At 39.8% G+C, this 21166-nt stretch overlaps 1 protein-coding gene across 4 annotated transcripts in view; it reads right to left on the bottom strand.

Moving 5' to 3' along the window:
- pcdh19 (protocadherin 19) overlaps positions 1-20572 on the bottom strand; it is a 61699-nt gene extending 41127 nt beyond the window's left edge. The window contains exons 1-2 of one of the 4 annotated variants that reach the window (XM_067457368.1): positions 17338-20572; positions 13840-13972 (exon numbers count right to left, since the gene is read on the bottom strand). In XM_067457368.1, the coding sequence (XP_067313469.1) occupies positions 13840-13972; positions 17338-19484 (2280 nt within the window). In that variant the 5' untranslated portion in view covers positions 19485-20572. Of the gene's footprint in view, positions 1-13626; positions 13973-17337 lie in introns of all 4 variants that reach the window. The other 3 variants (XM_067457369.1, XM_067457365.1, XM_067457366.1) reach the window with 3 other exon arrangements.
- Between the last annotated feature and the right edge of the window lie 594 nt (positions 20573-21166).

Here is a 21166-nt window from a genome sequence, read left to right as displayed (position 1 = left end):
GGAGCAGCTTGTGGGCTTGCTGTGGCGCAGAGGGCCAGATGCTGCGGGCTTGACCCCACACCGTCGCAGCAGCTGAAACACACCAGGATTATCTGCGCAGACTTTCTTTAATTTAATTTGTATTAAACCATGTTTAGGGCCAAACAGGTTTGGGGGAGGAGAGCATGGCAAGGGGGGTTGTGGACACACAAAAAAAAACAACAGCATACGGATGGCACATCACCCCTCGGTGCTTCAAACATCTGCATTCACACTGTTAAAGGGTTAGTTCACCCAAAAATGAAATTTATGTCATTAATGACTCTAAACTGCTGAAATCACGTGACATTGGCGATCCGAATCATTGATCGATTCACTGATTCATTACCGTTTTAAATTTGAGGATTGAACACAAACACGGAAGAGAAGACAATGAGGAATAAAGTCGGAGTTTTTGTTATTTTTGGACCAACATTTATTTTCGATGCTTCAAGAGATTCTAACTAACCAACTGATGTCACATATGGACTGCTTTGATGATGTTTTAGTGACAGTATAGTGGGCATACACTTAGATACGCTGTCGGACGAAATATAAAATATCTTAAACTGTGTTCTGAAGATAAAACGGAGGTCTGACGTGTGTGGAACGACAATAGGGTGAGACATTAATGACATAAATGTAATTTTTGGGTGAACTAACCATTTAAATATCAGATTGGTATTTGGCACTGTGCCAGTATAATAGCACACCTTGTGTCACACTTCACCAAGACTTCCTCGAAATAAAGAGCTGAAATCATTTGGCTTGCACCGTAAACAATGCGTGGTAATTGTCTCTTATCAAAGACATCAGGGTGCATTCGTGTGCATGCACACGTGGGTGTGCTTGTGTATTTTTGCTTGTGCGCAGCATTTTTTGGGAGCCTTACATATCTTAAGGCTCACTGTGTGTCTGCACAGATTCGGATTGTTTTAGTGCGTCTTTGTCAGAGCAGTAGTGAACCATTTCATTCATCTCTTGTTATTCAGCTCCTCCTGATTAGCAGCCAATTTCATTCCTTGCAGGCTGATAAAAAATGTGATATCCTATAGAGCTGGACTCGTTTTATTTATTCTGAGGGCTCCAACTGTGGCCTTTCCATTTAATCTACATGATGTTTTTCAAAAGCAAAGTGGTGAAATCCCTCTGCAGTTGGACAAATTAAGCTTCAAAACCCAATACTTAACTGGGATTCAAGCTAAGCTCGGGCGAAAATGGTTCCCCCTCCGTATGCGCAGTGTAGCTGTATCTCTAATTTAGCATTTTAATGCCACTCTACACAGAAAGTCGTAGCCATTTTGCATGAGGAGCCACAGGATTCTCTTTGTGTTTTTGTTCAGGTGGCAGAATTGTTGATGAAGCTATCGTGCATTAAAAAAAGAATAGCGATGACACACACACATGCGCACATTGAGCGGTTGCTATATGAAGAAAAAATGGAATAACATCAGTGCAGCATAGACAGATCAAGAGTGTGAACAGCTATAAAAAGATAGTACTGCTGGAGAGCGTCAGAGTGAAGAAGAGTTAATCTCCCTCTGTTTTGATGGCAAGTGGAATAATTGGGCTCTCTTACACTCATTACACGAGAATAATGCCAACCTAAGAGTTCTCCAAGAGCTCCAATTTTGTTCAGTTCAAACTTTAAAAAATATCACTTCCCCTGATTAGCAGAAACGGAGAAGATCTGACACCTGGGGTCCTGGGCTGTAGGTTAATAAGCCATTTAAGACATTTTTTGAAAATGAGTCTCTAAAATGGGGTTGTAACATGTACAGTGGGACTTTGATGTGGATTTTAGTAGCTTGTGCTAAGGTAATTATTGACACAACGTATGCCGTTTCGATCTTTTACTGTATTTTTCTTCAAAATCCTTGTGTTATCGAAAAACACTCCACATATCCATCCCAGTTTTGTCCAGATATGCCAAAAAACTACTAATATTGTAAGTGAAGCTGATTTTTACATTTAATGACTAAATTACATTTTATTCTCTCTATTTTTCTCATTATAATTATCACAATCAACCGTCTACCTTTATAGATGTCCTTACTGAGAGTGTAGTTTGACGAACTTGCCAAGACCCTGAGATAAATGCGACATAATTACTGTCCTGGTTAACAGGCCTGCCTTAATAGAAATCATTAGTTAGACTAGAGACGAGGTCAGCCTAAACAATAGAGAGAGAGAGAGAGAGAGAGAGAGAGAGAGAGAGAGAGAGAGCATTTATCTCTCCTTTTGTTCCTGTAATGATTTCTGATAATATGGATTTCTCGTATATTGTTAGATTCACTAATTAAAACCTGCACAGATTGGCGGCGTTGGATCCTTTGTTAATTAACACCCAGAAAGTAACTTTAAGGTAAATTCAGAGGGAAAGAATCAAGTGACGTCTCTCTCCCGGTGGAGAACAGATGCTCTCAGGAGCGCACAGTTAATAGGAGGTTAAAAAGGTGTCACCTTGTAAACAAGAATCTACACACGCTCACCTCTATTTTTGCCATTGCTCCCCTAGTGATTGTCTCCCCATTGGATACTCGCTTTTCTAGACCAAAAAAGGTTGTGCTCTCTGTGCCTCTGCCCCTCCGGAGTCCTATTTCTCTTGCTCTTCACCCCCGTGAGACACATGGCAGCTTCTCGCTTTCATGCAATTTCAAACAACACATATCATGGCGTGTTGGATTAGTGCTTGTTCCCCTAGCAGCCCTGTCAGTGAGACAGCCAAAAACAAAACAGAAAAAAGTAACACTTCATTAATGGAGCTTTAAACAAACAGGCTCAATTTGGATGCATTCGCATTTTGCTGTGCCTCGCTGCTGCAAAAAAAAGAAAGGAAAAAAAAAAAACGTAAATAAATAATTCAAGTAATGACAACCGCAGCCTTTGTTCACCAACTTCCTTCCAGATCTAAGAGTTATCCACTTTACAAATGCTTGTTTTTGCGGTGTTGTATCAAGCGAGTAAATAAAACTTCCAGCTGTCTCGCCATCGTTCCGAATAAGATTTGTATTCAAAGTGAAAACTGAAAGGGTGTACATATGCAATCCTGTCAATCCACTTCCTGTAGGTAAAAAAATAAATATAGACATAGCTTAACAGCTGTGTCTGGGATTATGAAAAGGATACATATTTTAAAATTCAGCTTTCATGGTGATATTTTGTTGCCTTATATAAATGTTTAATTAATAAAAATTACAATAATAATAATAAAGAATGTCTATAGCAAAATTAACAGACATTCATATTTATTCATTTTTATTTTCATAAATGTGTACATACTAATGAATATGACCTTATAAAGAGTTTTTAAAAATGGAAATGTTGCCATCATTTACTCTGCCTCATGTTCCTTTCTTTTGGCACATAAAATAAGATTAAAAAAATAAAAAGTCTTACCGTTTTTGTTATCTTTTATATATAATATCCTCTTTTTTCTTTCTTAGTTTTAGAGGTTTTTAAGTCACTTCTTAACTTGGTGATGTAACATTTCAAACTATGCTGGTGTAGTATTATTACTATTATTGACTTTTTATTACTATACTTGTTTAATTTATATAGCACTTTGGTTGATTTTGCATTACAATATCAATGTACTCTCTTCAATAGTCTCTCTCTCTCTCTCTCTCTCTCTCTCTCTCTCTCTCTCTCTCTCTCTCTCTCTCTCTCTCTCTCTCTCTCTCTCTCTCTCTCTCTCTCTCTCTCTCTCAAAATTAAGAGACCACTTAACATTGAAAAAATCAATGTTAAGTGGTCTCTTAATTTTTTTCCAGAGCTGTACATACTAACTTAAAACAGGCTAGATTATATTTGACCAAATGAAGACAGATTTATATTTATAGAACATTTAGAAAACGTTTTTAACTAAAATCAGCTTTAAGCTTCCTAACATACTGTTTTCCTGCCTTAGGAATTAAAAGCTTGCTAGTGCTTGTTTTACTCATTTACTCCAATATTATATGACCTCAGTACTTTCGGCTTGCTTACATGTGTATTCTAAGTGATACATAATCACTAATATATGGTCGCATTATCTGTCTGTAACCAGTGTCATATATACACTTTTTTGGAAGTCACTGGGAAGTGTTGAGGGAAGCACTGATAAGCAGCTCTTATCCTTTTAAGACTGCCCCTTAATCCGACAGAGGGAAAGCTGCAGCTTTAAGAGATTTAGTCTGGATTATTGCTAGTCTTCCAAATTAAACCAAAAGTCAGCTTTCTGTGGTTGCTCATGCAAGCTACAACCCACCACAGCACGGTGACTGGGGCATTATAATTAGAAACACTCCCTGTCTCTCTTTCTTTCCCTATCCAGCCCAGTAAGCAGCACCCAGGTAGCATCTCCTTTACTATCTGTCAGCCTACACAATTTCTCCATTCTGGCAGCCTGGTCCTTCTAGCAGCTAAACCTCAGGCGTTCCTCTGAACCAGGGTGAGTTGTCTCCGGCACAACAAATCTGGTCTTAAGCCTGTGGAGTAATCATTATTAAGACACGAACAGATGAAAGAGAGTCCTGAGAGTCTCTCAGACGTCCCCTAATCTGTCAGCCATGCTTGTCTGTGGTGCATTAGCACGTCTATAAAACATGCCCAGGACCGCAGGGCTATCGATGGCAGGAAGGGCTCGCTAGTACCCGTGTTCTATCTAATGGCAAGCAATGTTTTGAAGTAACTAAATCAGCAGAGGCCATAAAATATGAAAATACCATAAAGCAAACACTGTCAGCGAGAGCCCAGAGCTACATTGTCAAGTTACCTCTCCCGCACCTTCGTATTTCAGGACACAACATAAAAATAGACCACAATAACAATTAATCACGCTCTGTGGGGAGAAGCTAAGAACCCCTGAGAGAAAACTGTCTCTCTCCATTTGTTATATGAAACACCCAAGACATAATAAACAAGAGACCAACAGAGAATAACACCCCTCCGCGTCACACACCACCCCCTCCGGCGATATTTATGACAGATCAACTCGCACGTTCGAGGGCGTCTTTGTGGGTTTTTGTCACTTTAACAGTCTCTGTCGGTTCGCTTTAGGCTAACGACGTCTCAAAAGTTTGGGCCGCCAAACACACGTCTTTAGACTGACCTGCACCCCCAAGGACAAATCAAACCCTTATCATTACAGCCGAGATACAAGACTCGTCAACCCTGTGTGATTCTAGCCTCTTGTTCACTCACATACTTTATCGTTCTCTCTTTCAGAGCAGCTGCCTTGTCAGAATGTGGTTAGAGAGGCTGCAGCCCATGCTGAGAGCGCAGCGCCCAGAAACAGAGCAGCAAATCAGAACACACCGATCTCATTCATTAACTTTGGCTCCCTGGCTGCAGGACATCAAACGCTGGACGTGACGAGAGAGTCAAAGCGAGCCTCCATTGTGTCTTCCGGAGTGGTCTTTGAAAAAAAAAGCGCAGCTTAAAATCATTTTTACATTTTCTATTGCATCATAGACATTCAATTTCAGGAGCTTTTCGCTGGCTGATGCTTATTTTGGTCTGTTGGGTTTTCGAGCGCTTTTGACTCCGCATGCCTCAGGCTTTCAGGTAAAATAAAGGGAAAAAAACCCATGAAACAACAAATCGTGTCAGTGGAGTAGGCCTACTGGAATCCCATTTATGCAGGAGGCTTGAGCAATCAAAATGCAAAACAGGATCAAACCTTTCCAACCCATGAAAAAACAAGCCAGAAGAAAATTCTCACAGCATCTTGCAAATCACATCAACATACTTCTCACTAAACTTGAACGTTATTTCAAAGATTCCTGATGGCCCGTGTCAAGGCTTTCATTTACTCGCCCTCGTGGCTTTCCTTTCTTTTGGAAAAAAAGAAGAAGAAGTCATACAGGTTTGGAACAACATGGGGGTGAATAAATGACGACAGAGCTTTCCTCTTCGGGTGAAATATCCCTTTAAGACAAAAAAAAGAACAGCCAGAAGCGGTAGGGAGGAAGAAGGGGATATTGGGGTCTTTGAAAGAAAGTCAAGGGGGAATGGGCGATAGCAACGATTGGAGTGGCTAAGGCTCCTGGAAGGATGAACCTGGTCATAGCCCATTAGGAAAGACGTGAGCGGGTGCTACAGCTCATTACATGCTCTGCCTCCTGTTCTATGGCTGAACAATGCACAATTATGTTGGCCTGCTGTTTTCTCAGCGCTACAGCTATACAGCGGTCTGCCTGCCAACAATCTCGCTGTTCATTAAACCACCTCAACACACACTCAGCACACCCTGCCTACTAGACAAATAACCCAGTTGCCAATAGACCCACAAAGGGGCTGGTTATTCTTACTCTTGTAAACCCAGTGAATGCAGAAATTAATCTCAGCAGATATATGGTCCAATATTTTGTACACATTTTCTCAAGAAAGACATTTTTTCCTTTCATAAATACAGAGGCGAGCAATAAGGGTGAGTTCTTGATATGAAATTGACTCGATACATCAGAAGTTTGTATTAGACGCAGAAAAGTGAGGCAGGCACAGATCAATACATAAACAATTACATGTTCAAATATTAATCTGTGAAAATAAATGCACACAAACCAAACAAAAAGGCATCACAGATTCTAAGAAACTGCACAAGGCTTTTATAACGTACAACACTGGAGATAAAAGATCTACACACTGTTATGGCCAACGTTCCTTCTTTCCATCTTTCACAAATCGAATTTATGATAATAAATGCAATACCTGCCACTGCAAAAAACTAATTCAGCTTGGCCACTTCAAAAGGTTGTTTGTATGAGATTTGGAAAATGATATTTATGTTGGCTATACTTTTCCTTTGTTGCTATAATGCCACGGGAACTTACTATACCTCCAAACGCTTAGGGAATACTGTTAATATACAGAGTAACTGGCCATCAATTGATTGTGAATGGCAAATGAATAAGCTTCATGTTGCTTAACAAAAGACCATGTTCTATAAAAGCACTTTCCACCTCTGCACTTGGGCATATTTATAACATCCCACTTTCAAATGATTCAGACAACATAGTTTATACTGTCATGCAAATTACTGATTGGGAAAAAAAAACTGAATAGATATTCAATTTCCGTGAAAGGTCTATCCATGTGCAGATCCCCTGGTAGTTTAATTGGCAAGTAGGCATAAAAATATTTGGAAGGACATCTGCTCTCACAAATCTGATAGTTTGCACATACACAACCCACCAGTTTGAATTGCACCCGCTAGGATTTTCTTGTATTTTCTTCTGTATTCTGTTTACAGTTAGTGTCAGTGCACTACACATGTAACTGTGAATAGGTAAAATAAGCAAACAATCATGTGCCTTGTCCATTACCCTCTCTATATAATTGAACGAATCCGCTGGTATTCTGATAAGCCATTTAGAAAGTTGCGTGTTCGTCATTCCCTGTGGCAATGCCTTGTGTAAGAGAATGTAGGCCGACCTTTCCCATCCTATTAATTTAACCACAGGCATTTTCAGCGCTGGCAGCTAAATCTGTGTTAATGAGAGATGAGGCTAAGAGAGAGAGAAAATCATTTATATAGTTATTTTCCTCTCTTGTGGGTCTCAACTGTATCTGTATATGGCCAGCTACTTTTCCATCAGAAGTCCTTTTTCACAGGTTCCATCTCGTCGCCCTGATCTAAGCGATATCACACATTAAGTGTTACTTCACAAATGTGTGAAAAAATATGTGTGTGTGTGGTGGTGGTGGTGGTGATGTGTGTGTGTGGGGGGGGGGGGGGGGGGGGGGTGCTATGTAAAAAAATATTTCAAAGTGAAACCAAGAAGAGAATTTTAAAATTCCAAGCATAAATGGCTGCTAGATTTTTATTTTATTTTTCATGTGAAGACAGAATGGAACTGTTTAAGAAACATTGAGAAAAAGTATAAAATATGCTTTTATAACCATTCCAAATAATCAATCCAAAAGTAAAGTTCTGGAGCTTATGTAACGGTCAATTCTAGTTCTTGTAAATCTTCTGTTTTCACAAGCAATTCTCATCAGGATATATATATATATATATATATATGAATAGTTAAAATAAGCAAATATATATATATATATATAGAGAGAGAGAGAGAGAGAGAGAGAGAGAGAGAGAGAGAGAGAGAGAGAGAGAGAGAGAGAGAGAGAGAGAGAGAGAGAGAGATTTTGAATGTAAAATTTTAATGCATGACTGCTCTGATGTACAGGTTGTTTGATGATAACTGATGTAAACTTAAAAAAAAATAACTATATTTTCAGGTACAGAAAATTTTTTCAAGGAGGAGTTACCTTGTCTGTTTTTAGCATGTCATTTTTCAAATACTTTCATATTAGGGTGCTATTTTTGCTCTCTATTCTCCCACTCTCTCTATTTCTTTTTTTTCTTTCTCATGTTTTACTGACTGACTAAGGATATTACGTTGTCAGATTTTTGTCCTAAATGTTTGAGAGCGGCCATCAAAATGAGAGTGCTTAGGTCCGCTCATGACTGGAGTCACAAATACAGCATTAGGGTTTTTTTTCTTTTTCCAGATGAGGCCATGAATGCCTCATCTGCAGGCTACAGTAAGGCGGTTTAAAGAGAATGAGTTCTCTAATAATGTCTCACTTGGACGTCAGAGTTCGGCGAATGGTTGAACATTCATACTATAATGGAACTGTGGCCCTTTTATTAGATCCAGAAATGTTCCTGTTAGTAGGCGACTTTTGAAGGCAGAATGCCAGCAGAGTCTGTGGCTTACAAATATAACCTTTGAAAACTCCCATCTTCATCTGCCAGAATCCAATCAGAACGCATCGTAAGGTGCTTGAGATAAGGCGTATCTCTCGCTTCTTTATCCTTTTTCTTCCTGCTCTGTCTCGCGTATACTGTCTATTTTTCTCTTTGGCACATAACATAAAAGAAAGAACAGGAGAGCTCAAATTGATAAAAATATTTCAAGTTTAGTCAGCCTGTGTAGTTGGCAGGCTGTGTTGTTTTTCAACATTTCTTTCTTTTCTTTCTTTCTGTTTACTAATTCCCCACCTAATTGAAAGTGACAAAATGCGAATTCTTCATCAGAGCAGCCCAGTTCAGCGAAGCCTTTCTGAAAGCCCTTCGGGGAGGAACCATGCTGCGGCCTTTACCTTATCGTGTATGGGATTTAGAATGATTAATTGGCTTAGTCTGACGAAAGTCAGAGAAACACTAAACCCCAGAGGTTCAGTTAAGTCAAAACATTTTCAGAACCCTGACCTGAAAGGTGAAACAAATGATTTTTAAAAAGCCATTTTGTGTTACAAAACAACCGAATGACGGAGAAGAAATTAAAATTATTGTGACGTTTGGGGACTGCGAGACTATTGTAAAGAGATAAACATGAGAAAAAAATGGTAATTGCAATTAGTAATATGCAAACAGATAATGTAGCTCTGGTATAGTTCTGAGAGTTTGGCGCACACACACACACACACAAAAAAACGTTTTCCGACAAAGGTTTAACTACATTAATAGATGTTAATGTATTCAACAAACACTCTTTCAGAAGATAGTCTATGCATGAGACATAGTTCTAAGTGGCTGAAATGACTGGCAGCAGATGAAACAAATGTGTATTATGTTTACATGGCATGACATTGCTTTGAGTACTCAAAATGACATAAGAATGAGACTCGTATGTGGAGAAGCCTTATTGTGAAGCTATGGTTTGGCACTCTGGAGAATACGGCTAATGTAACATCAACAATAAATACATAGCTTTGCTTCATTTATAATGAAAATACAACTCTCATAATTATATCTCTGTATCACTATGGTAATACACTCTTAAAAATGCTGGGTTATTTCAACCCATGTTTGGGTCATATATGACAAACCCAACTATCCGGTTTAAAATTGCATTTCAGAAATGTAAACCTATGTTTGGGTTTGTCCATATTTGACCCAAGCATGGGTTGAATATATCTATAAAGTGTATATGTGATTAATCTAATACAATTTACAGATCTTAATTGACAGGTTGGCGTTCAAATATTAAAAAGTATCCCAGTACCATATGTTAGCAGTGGGATTTATGAGCTAATGTCTTCTGTAACAGAATGCTAGCATCTGGACGAACAGTACTTAAATTATTGTTCCAAAACCAGAGATGGTGATTCTCCGACAGAAAATACAACGTGGTACTAGTAAAATGAAACAAATATTGAGTTTTATTTTCCACACTCTCCTTAAAACATTTATCTTTTTTAGGGAACTACAGTACATAAAGTAGCATGATGCTTTTTCCAAGCACTAACGCAAAGCAGATCAATAGTTGGTAGATTTTTAGCTTATTATCATTGTCATGGGTGGAGCGAAACCCTGTTTTAGTTTGAGCAGACTGTCACGCGTGCTTCTGCTGTAAGATGCGCTACCAGTTCAGCTAGAGAGCCACATCTTTTCTGCGGCCTGAACCTTATTTTGGAGACAACCACAGACAGACAGGTTAACCACATGGCTTTCTAAAACTGCTGACTTCTCAGAGACTGGGACCACAGAATCATCTCCAGAGAGTCAGTATCATAAACACAGAGCTTTCTCGAAGCCTTGAGATACAAATTGCTGTTATCGCTAATATATATATATATCTTTTATCTTCTACCCTGTTCTACCCTCATGTTACTGCCTTCTTAGGAGTCATTGTATTCCTCATTTGCAAGTCATGCTGGATAATCACATCTTCTAAATGAATAAATATATATCTTGGACAATAGTTTTCAGCCCAATTATGTCTCATTCTTGTACCACAAGTATATCTGTCACTGCTGTTGTGTTGTGCTGTTGTGTTGTGTTTATCACAAAAAAAGCACACTATGGGCTCTGCAAAAACATCTGCTATCTAGATGATCATGTTTCATTATCAATAAACTGGCAGTGTGTAATTTTAATTAAAACTATATGAAATATTTCTTCATAAATTGACGTAGCACTCTTGAATTGTAAGAGGATATGCTCCAACTGGAACCGTGATTTAAAAAAACCAACCACATCTCAAAATCATATTTGAATCATGAAACGCTGGAAAACAGCCCTCAGGCCTTGATATTTCAGGACAAGGAGATGCACGGTTAATCACAACTGTGTACCAAACCAGTGTGTCCTCAGCAGACCTCTGGGAAACTTCTAGAGTCAAAGGCTTCCAAGCCCAGCTTCGTAATGCGTGACGGAGCTATTATCGGTCATTTCACAGCTGCAATGTTTGATTGTGCCCCACATATTGTAAATGGGTGCGTAATTATACTGTCAACATTATTCATATGCTGTACAGCATGTTGAATGGAGATTTACTGTATTTTGCAAATGCCACACAGAATGGTTAAGGGATATGAGCGACTGTAGTCAGCCCACCTTCTGGGACTGGAGGAGAAATATGCAGAAATGTGGTCAAAGAGATGTTTGTTAATGCCAGGTGGAGCGCCACGCATGATGAATCCAGCATACACATAAACCCACATCAGGCCAGTCGCTAGCCTAATGTGAAAACATCTGATATTAAGATGCACTCTCTCTATCTCTCTCTCTCTCTCTCTCTCTCTCTCTCTCTCTCTCTCTCTCATACTGCAGTGAAACAACAAAGCTTTGCATTAGAGTTTATTGTACTATCACACTCAATCTACTGGCTTATTCAGCCCACACCACCCCCCCTTTCTTAATTCTTTGTCTTTTCATCAGTCAAGAAAAATAGATGTTCTTTAATCCTGCTGCTTAGGTAGCTTTATTAAAGGATTACACTACCAGGCCTAGCTACTACATTTGCTGTTACACCCCATAAATTCCTTTGTCCAGTCAGCGTGCAGCTTTAAGTCATGCGTTAACCTGTAGTCTGGCATACTGGATGCTGGCAAATTGAGTTCTGTCTGCATATTCCTTCATTCAAAAGTTTGATTTCTAAATATCCGTAATATTTTACTTGATCATCTGGTGACAGCTTCAATACACTAGAGCTAAAACTGTGTTTCATTGATTTCCACAGGCTTTACGATGCCGGGCTAAATCAGCCAATCAATTAATTGGTACAAATTTAACCTCTCTCCTTTTTCCAGCTGTGAAACTCCATGTGTCAGACTGAGCGTCTGTTTGTGTAACGCCTGGCAATTAAAACAGCCATTCCGCTATAATTGAATCTACAATATACAGTTGAGTGCATAAGTTTGCATGCCCCTTGCAAAATGTGTACAAGTAGGGTTAGTTCGATCAAAAATGAAAATTATGTCATTAATTATGTCGTTCCCAACCTGTAAGACCTTCATTCATCTTCAGAACACAAATTAAGATATTTTTAATGAAATTCAAGTGCTCTCTGACCCCTCCATAGACAGCTATTTTTATTTTAAAAAAGTAAAAGTAATTAATGGCAGAATTTTAAGAACTAACCATTTATGGTCTTTTTTATTTAGTACTGCCCTTCATACAATGTGCAAGATATTTCCCATAAGACAAAATGGCAAGTGAAATAAATCATCCTTTTCAACGGTGTGCATCCCCTTATTTCGTAATGCGTCATTTTTGCCTTATTGAGCATCAATGAATGTCTGCACCTTTTGTAATAGTTGTGTATGAGTCCCTTAGTTATCCTCAGCCACTGTTGGCAACAGCTTAAATGATTCTTGAAAGTCGAAAAACATGCAATAGCTGGAGGGTTTTTAAATTTTTTAGAGGGCAGATTCATTACTTGGGACAAATCAGGGACTTATGCACACTTGTCATAAACATGCAAACAGTCGTTGATCATAGAGTAAGCTACACACCATCATAGGAACCAAGAGTAATTTGTTTACATTCAGTTTTATTTATTCATAATGTTTTTATTTTTTTTATATGTATCTGTAATATCAGGACAGTACTAAATAAATAAACCAAATATATGTTTTAATGATCTATCTTATTTTTTCTAATTAATAAATGATTACCTTACATAATCTGAAAAATGTTCATCATTAAAAAAATAAGCTGCATCATAAAAAGTTTAAATAGTGTCTAATTTGACTTTGCATTGCCACTGAGGTCCTAAAGCAACCTGCTTGTTTGATTACGTCACTGTTGATTTCCCCCGTCATCGCGATAAAGCCCGCTTATCGTTGTGTAACTCTACTGCAAACAGATGCAACTTTGCCTTTTCATTTCAGATTCCATCACAAACCAGTGTGGAGAACGAGAACTTATGTGCGAATCGTTGTTTTGGCAGTGATTGTTCTTAATGGTTGCACCTGAAATTACATGCAGTGCTGCCAATTAGCCAGGTCAGTGCATCTGGCTGCATTTGGCTGCAGCTCTTTTGCTCAACACAAAAAGAGAGAGCAGAAACAGAGGTGGCCAAATAATCCATGTTGGCAACTGTCCAATGTTGGCTGGCTCACTTTTTTTTATCATACATAGCCTATACTGACAAATAATACAAGCATGGATATAGGTGTGCAGGCTTGTTTCAGTTTTCAAGTACTGCAGTGTAAAACAAACAAGAACAAAGCACCCGAGTAAAAGAAACCGCTAGCTATCAGTAAGCAAATGTAGCCTTTTTGACTAGGTTTGGTTAGCAGCCCTGTGACGGACCTCCCTCGACCCCACCCTCCCTTGCCGCTGGTAGCCGTGGCAGGCTGAAGGATGGAGCAGACCGGAGCAAATCTCACCTCAGGCAGCGGCATGCCGTTGATGATGAGGTCTGGCTGCTGAGGGCCCTGCCCTGTGAAGGTATGATGGTAGCCATGGTTGGGTGCAGCGTTCCTGGAGTTCTGGTTCTCCACGTTGAGGAAGGTGCTCTCGGAGCGCCTGCAGCCCAGCGGCAGAGTCTGCTGGTGGTAGTCGAAGTAGTTGAGCGAAGAGGTGAGAGACGAGCAACTCACCACATTCATCTTGTCCGTCTCCTCCACGTCCCGCGGCACCAGCCGGATGTCGTTCTTGCTCAGCTTCTTCTTCTTGCTGGACTTCTTCTGGTTGCCGTAGGAGTACTCCGCCACCCTGCGCAGGTACAAGAAACTGAACAGACTCAATAAAGCAGTGCTCTGCCTTCCTCACTGCACACACAGCCGGCACCAGGTCCTCGCCTGGCTCGGGCTGAGGCGCCAGACCCATATTCATTGGCGGCACGAGAGAGGTCGGCCACATTAGAGCGAACTCTGGCCGCCAATGCAGCCGACATCCCTCATTTGTTTGTATTTCCATGCTCGGCGATTGGACTTCACAAACACACATACGCAATGCAAACATGCTAAACCACAGAAGCACACACAGCGACAAATGATACTAAATGTCATAGTATGTGTAAGCAATAATATTCAAAGTTAAGCCCACATTTGTCTGCTTTTTTTGCGTGTGTGTGTGTGCGTGTGTGTGTATGTGTGTGTTACCAACAAGCCCACTGGCAGGTGGGTTGTGAATTTGAATTATCTGAGCTATGCTCTGTGGCTACTGCTAACTTGATTTGAGGGTTTTGATTCTAATCACAGTAAATGAGAAACTTTTAGATCTTACCCCAAAGGATGCTTCAGTTACAATCTAAACAAAAACTTATGAGCTCATACAGAGAGTTAATGTAGATTCGTCTGAGCTACTCCCCACTGACCATTCTCACCTTTTCCCATGAGTATCATTACATGCATCTTATGTATCTTATAGCCTGCAACAATCTTGCTCTTATTTTTTTATGTACTTTAAAAGGCACAAATTCATCGTAACTTACGGCTTTAGCTTAATGGTACGCTGGCTCTGCCTGCACAACACAAAGCTCCCCTTTCTGTGCTTTTCATTTGGATTCAGCCTGTGTCTCCCTGCTTGTTACTTTTTTCTGGCTCGGAAAAATGATAACGGTGCAGGACCTTATCTTTTTAGGAGGCATTTAAAAGCATTTTTTCCTCTGTGGTAGTTAAAACACACACACACACACACACACACACAAACACACACACACGCACACGTTAGGCCATCCAAGAGATGTTTAATAGCTGGTCGAAAAATTATTTACTATTATGCTAACAATGTAATAGTGAATTTGTATCTTTTGTTTATGAAATTACATTGCATATATGTGAGAAGAGATTTAGAGCGGACACTTTCCGAAGGCTATTCATATTTATTATGATGATGTTAATTATTATTATTATTATTATAAATATCATTAGGTGGTATTTTAATGCAACTATTCGTTTTTGTTCTCTAAACTGCAACAGCATTCAGGGTATTTTATTTAACCGTGTTAATAAACACATGTCTCTATGGTCTGTTTGGTCATATGTGTTTGGCTCTCGTCGCAGTGAACACAATCCAAAGAATCTCAGATGAGCTAGAAAGGAGAGTCAGTGAGCACAGCAGAAGAAAACCGTATCAAGTACTCTCACTAACCCCCTGTTGGGAGAGCTGAAAGCCTCCATCAGGTTTCTATCTGGAGAGGAAAATAAATGTTAACGACTGCAGTCTAAACACAGGCCATCTCTAACCATCTTGTGATCACGGCGAGGTAGACACATTGCATGCCTAACCGTCGAAATCACGATCTAGCCTTCTTCAAAATGTTCACTTGCATGCATCTCTTTTAAGATGGATAATTTACTGTATGCTGCTGCATTACAAGACAGAAACAACGTCAACAACAATTTGAGGTAAAAATATGGTAATGGTTTCAAGTTAAATTTGCAAAAGCAATTTATATGGAAATGTTGAGTGGTAATGTAGCAGAGGGAAATCAACACAGTGGCCAATGGTACAGATTGATAAGTATTCATATTACAGTAGATTAACTAAATAATATTCTCCCCCAAACACTATGTGTCAAAGACTATTACAGTTATATACATTTGCATGATTTACCTTTTATGAGCATAATTGTTATTATGAAAGGTTACTATGCCCTTGCTATTGCATTTTGATAGTGACCTCTAAGATAACCATAATATGTTGTCAGCCAATGAACAAAATCTCTAAACGTGTTAGTAAACAATGGGGGACAGTCACTATTCATACTAATGCAAATTTGAGAGGACTTAAATGTCCTAAAATTACACCAATATTTTATGTGGGAGCCAGTCTCAGTCTCGATATTGTATGATGAAAGGCCTGTGCTTGCTTACCCTTCCTTACTTAGAATACATCAGTGACCAAGGGGGTACATATATCAAATTAATTTTGCACTATATCATTTAGCTATATTTGTTTCAAGTTTACTTATTTCTCAGATATGGCTTAGTAACAATATCACTGTGAAAAAAATAAAAATAACAATCAAGCCACTAAACCTATTTGACTTGCTTCTTACATTATGCATTTGTATTCAACTTTGAATTTAATTATTAAAAAGAAAGTTGATCTGAAACATAATTCAAAATCAAGTTAAAATTCTTGTGATAAGTTGGAATGGTTGGAAACTAAGCTGTTGTTAGAATTATGGAAAAAAAATGTCTTGGTTTTGCTTTTTATTTACTACATATTTTTATTGATTTATTCTAAGCTCATGTGAGGCTCTCCTCGTATAAGTCTTTATGATTGAGGAATAAAAATACAATTATTCAGTTTTGTAAAAAGCAATATTTATGATAGTGTAAATATAAGCTAATAATCATGATTAACATGTGTAATGATAACTAAAATGACCTCTTCTTATGCTTATTTATCATCAGTAATGGCAGCGGAAGCAGCAGAGCAAGGCCTGAAGCGCATGCACAGTTGAGGACACAGGGCGTGCACAGCCAAGATACACATCAAACATGCACTCCTAGCTATGTCTTAATCACTGTATTTCTTTCTTATTCATTAAGCATTGTATGCTGATTCATTTTCAGTACAGTACATATGCAGGATATTCAACTATAGACCAGAGTGCGAATTATGGAAGAGTTGGTGGGGTTAGACCCCCTAGGTAAGGCCTGAACTCACACAAGTAAAAACAGCAAAAATATTTGTAGGCCTATACAAATTGTACAACTACAATTTTTTTTTTTCTTGCTGAATTTCTGTCAGTTATTTTCAAAGCCAATTACTGGAGGTTAATCTGTCTCTCGCAACCAAAAATTGTTCTTTGGCGGCCTTATAACAGCTAACCATTAACCTTTTGTGTTATATACTTAAGTAAGCAATGATGAATAATTACTGTGATAAAACAAACAGTAGGCCTACTTATGTTTTGTCGATATCCCATACTGTCCTAACGGAAAGACCTCGAGCAACGTACTGTTGCCATGGTTACCACCTCAGGTGAATAGTTTCTGTCTTGAGCGTGCGTTTAGCGCAATCTGACTTTTATGGTTAGGCCTTTCCTTAACTCTGTTTCCCCAATAAGATCAGTGTATAATTCGCACACTGAACTATGTTGTGTGTAATTTAAAAGGAAGTATCAAAAATTGTTTGGGTACCTGCAGTTGTATGTTCTGATTTCCTTGTTATCCCTTTTGCACTTGACTGCCACAAAGATCATTGTGACAAACAGGATGACTGCAATAGAACCCAGGGCAATGATGAAAATGAGAGACAGGTTGACGGGTCCGATTTGCTCCTGTGCATTGAGATCAGGGGAGAGATAAATGACAATATAGGCAGAGGCAGAGAGAGAAGTTTGGCCGTGGTCGTGCGCCACCACGGTTATTTGATAGGATGGTTTCGCGTTCTCCCCAAACGTCTTTGTGGTTCGCACCTCGCCGTTTATCTGGTCAATTTCAAAGTATGCCATGTCTCCTTCTGAAATTGAATACGTTAACCTTCCATTTTCCCCCTCATCGTAATCATCAGCTTTTATTTGTGTAACCAAATAACCAACTCCAGCATTTTTAGGAATCGACACCTCCGCGGTGCCGTTCACCAGGGGTGGGGTGGTCATCACAGGTGTGTTGTCATTTACATCCAGTACAACAATACGCACGGTGGCGTTGCTGGTCAAAGGTGGATCTCCTCCATCCTTTGCAGAGACTTTAAACTCAAAAGTCCGCGTATCTTCGTGATTAAAAGCCCTAACGCCGTATATTTCGCCGTTCGAGTTCACAGTAACGTAAGATTCCACAGACATGCCCCGCACCTCCGATTTGATGATTTCATACGACACAGTGCCGTTCATGCCCAGGTCTGGGTCTCTGGCGGACACCGCCAGCAGAAACGCACCTGGGACGTTATTTTCAAGGACCATGGCTTGATAATGTGGCTTGGTGAAGTACGGGGGGTTGTCGTTTTCATCCGTAACTTTCACTGCAAACGATTTCGAGCTTCTTAGCGGGGGATATCCGCTGTCCTCGGCTAGAATGGTCAAATTGTACATGTCTCTCTGCTCCCTATCCAGACGCCCATCAACAAGTAAGGTGGAGAAGCTCTCGAACTCGTTGAGCCTAAAAGGCACATTGCCCTGCAGTCTACACTGCACTTTTCCATTCGCTCCCGAATCATAGTCTGAGACTCTCACCAGAGCTATTACATATCCGAGAGGAGCGTTTTCGCTCACCTCTACCATCTCACTGTTTTCTGACAACAGTTTGATTTCTGGCGCGTTGTCGTTTATGTCAATTACATTAACAATCACTTTGCAGTGGGCAGGGATTGAATTTGGACCCAGATCTTTGGCTTGTACATCTATTTCGTGCACCTGCAGTTCCTCGTGGTCCAAAACGCCATTCACGGTGATTACGCCTGTTTTGGGGTCAATTTTAAACATTTGTTTGGTCAGATTGGAGACAAAGTTTATGAATGAGTAGACCACCTCGCCATTGGTTCCTTCGTCTGGGTCCGTAGCGTTCAGGTCTATGACTAACGTGTTTATGGGGGAATTTTCCAGCACGTTTACATTGTATACTGGCTCATCGAACACGGGGTTGTTATCGTTGGAATCGATGACTTTGATGTTAAGTTGCACTGTCCCAGACTTTGGGGGGTCTCCACCATCCTCCGCTGTGAGTTCAAACGTGTAACGAGACTGCGTCTCTCTGTCTAAAGTCTTTTCCACCACAAGTTCTGCGATTTTGGACCCGTCTCCCCTCGTTTTAATCTCAAGACCGAAAATATCATTAGGAGTAATTGTGTACGTCTGAATGCCGTTGCTCCCCGAGTCCGGATCGCTTGCCCCCTCTAGGGGAAATCTGGTACCGGGAGCGGCATTTTCCGAGATTTCTATGTCAATGTGGTTGGTGGGGAAGCGGGGCGCGTTGTCGTTTACGTCGATAATCTCAATTTTAATCACGCAGATTTCCATCAAGTTCGACATCACCTCCAACGAAATAAAACACTTCGGTGTCTGTCGGCAAACAGCATCCCGATCAATTTTTTGCTTGGTGATGAGCAGTCCGGCGGGGCTGAGATTAACCCATCGCGGCTCGGAATTGGAGATCACCCGTAAATAAGGCTGTCGGTTTCCCAGTGCAAAACCCGCAACTTTTGCGTCCGCGGTGACGTTGGCTATCTTTGTGCCTGCACGGAGCTCTTCTTCCACGGTGTATTTCAAATTGAAAACGGCACTGACTCCAGTCCAGCACAAGAGAAAGCACAAAAACATTTGTACGAAATCCATGTCCTTGGAATGCATTATACCTGTTGATGTCTGTCTTCATACGCTCATTTGCATGATATTTTATTAACATTTAAACCTATGTACTTAAGGTACGACGTAAAAAAGCTCCGACAAACGAACAAAATCACAGTTTGGTAGATATCCTTTAAAATGAACGAAAATGTTTATATCGGCGATGAAATTCATCTGACTTACTGATTATTACGCAGTTGATAAGTTCCATTTACTTTATCGAAATCTTGTCAGGCCACCCATGTCTTGCATTATTTTTGAAAAGCATATGAAGAAAACTGGTGAATAATTCTTCATATAATGAATGGGAAAACATTGTGAACGAAAAACATGGCTTCAACATGAACATTTGCGTAGTTCAGGGTAACCGAGATGTAAACCGACCATTTTGAGCCAGTGAAATAAATATTCAGTAATGTAGGCTAAATGTCCGCTGCAAGGTCCTCAACTTGTGAATGAATGAAAGGAAGGAAGGATCCAATTCAAAATATTTGCTCTCGGTATCATGATTCGCGATGAACACTTGGAATAGAGTTAAAACATCGCTCATGTCTAATCAATCCATATGATGATGTTAAGTTAGGATGTCTCCTCTTTGATCCGCATTTATGTCCATGCACATATCCAACTGAAAACACAGTGATTCCAATTTCAGAAGGAAACAGCAGTACAATCTCTGAAACTGGAACAACGGTGGAAAACCAATATTAATAAAATATCAGTCCAGTTCACAATTCAGTGATATTCCCATTCGAGCAAGAGGTGGGTCTTGTCCACCGAAGAATTCTTTCAGCAATCTTAAATTTCTTGTAGGTATTTCAGCTGGCCTTAGTCCAGAAAGAATGAAACTAAATCCGAGTAAATCACTGAGAAAAGATCAGTGGGAAAAAGAAAAAGGAAAAAAACAAAACAACATAAGCATTTGTAAGTGCAGCCGGACTCGTCTTGCCGTAATAAAAGCGCCCGGTCAGAAATATCCAGCCTCTGGATGAAGCGAAATAGTTCTTGATACAGTTCTTAAATGTGGCTCACTGAGGTAAACGCACGGCGCTCATCTTCAGCGCATAGACTCCTGTCGAATGCACAGCTCAGTGTCTCGCGCTCAGTCTCAGGACCCGCAATCCCCACAGCCAATCAGAGGTTACACTGGAGAGCTGGATTTGCTGGTGGGTGGGGCAAAGCTACAGATATGAACTCGGCCAACAGGCTCTAGTTCATGCAACACACAGTCTATGTCACGCGTGCCAGTTATGTCTGGACAGTGAATTTAACTGCACAATTGTTGATTTTCAGGAGGGTCAACTAGTTGTAAGGAATTTCCGTGAGAAGGTGCAAGTAGAGGTAGAAGGTTTTTAAAATAATTACGCTAAAGTTGTATTGTATAGGCTACAGTAGCCTATGCTATTTTTTTAATTTAATATAAAACGAATTAAAAACAGACTTCTGGCATTCTTTTATTTGTAGCGTATTTTATTTTTTGTCAAATGTTTCGTTCGCGGCTTCATGTTGCTATGGTTTCCTCCACATTTTCTGTGATTTCCGTGCTCAATTATCCTTAGTTTTAAGTTTACTCTAATGTAGACAATGCATTATAATAACTATTTTATGTCCATCCAGATCAAAAGTTGACGAATAATATTCTCAAGCAAAAGTAGGCTGACTGAATGGCTCTCATAGGCTAGGTT

This window comes from Pseudorasbora parva, chromosome 11 (genome assembly GCF_024679245.1).
Source record: "Pseudorasbora parva isolate DD20220531a chromosome 11, ASM2467924v1, whole genome shotgun sequence".
Classification (NCBI taxonomy): domain Eukaryota; kingdom Metazoa; phylum Chordata; class Actinopteri; order Cypriniformes; family Gobionidae; genus Pseudorasbora; species Pseudorasbora parva.
The sequence above is the reverse complement of the archived record's forward strand: the minus strand, read 5'-3'. Positions and strand labels throughout refer to the sequence as shown.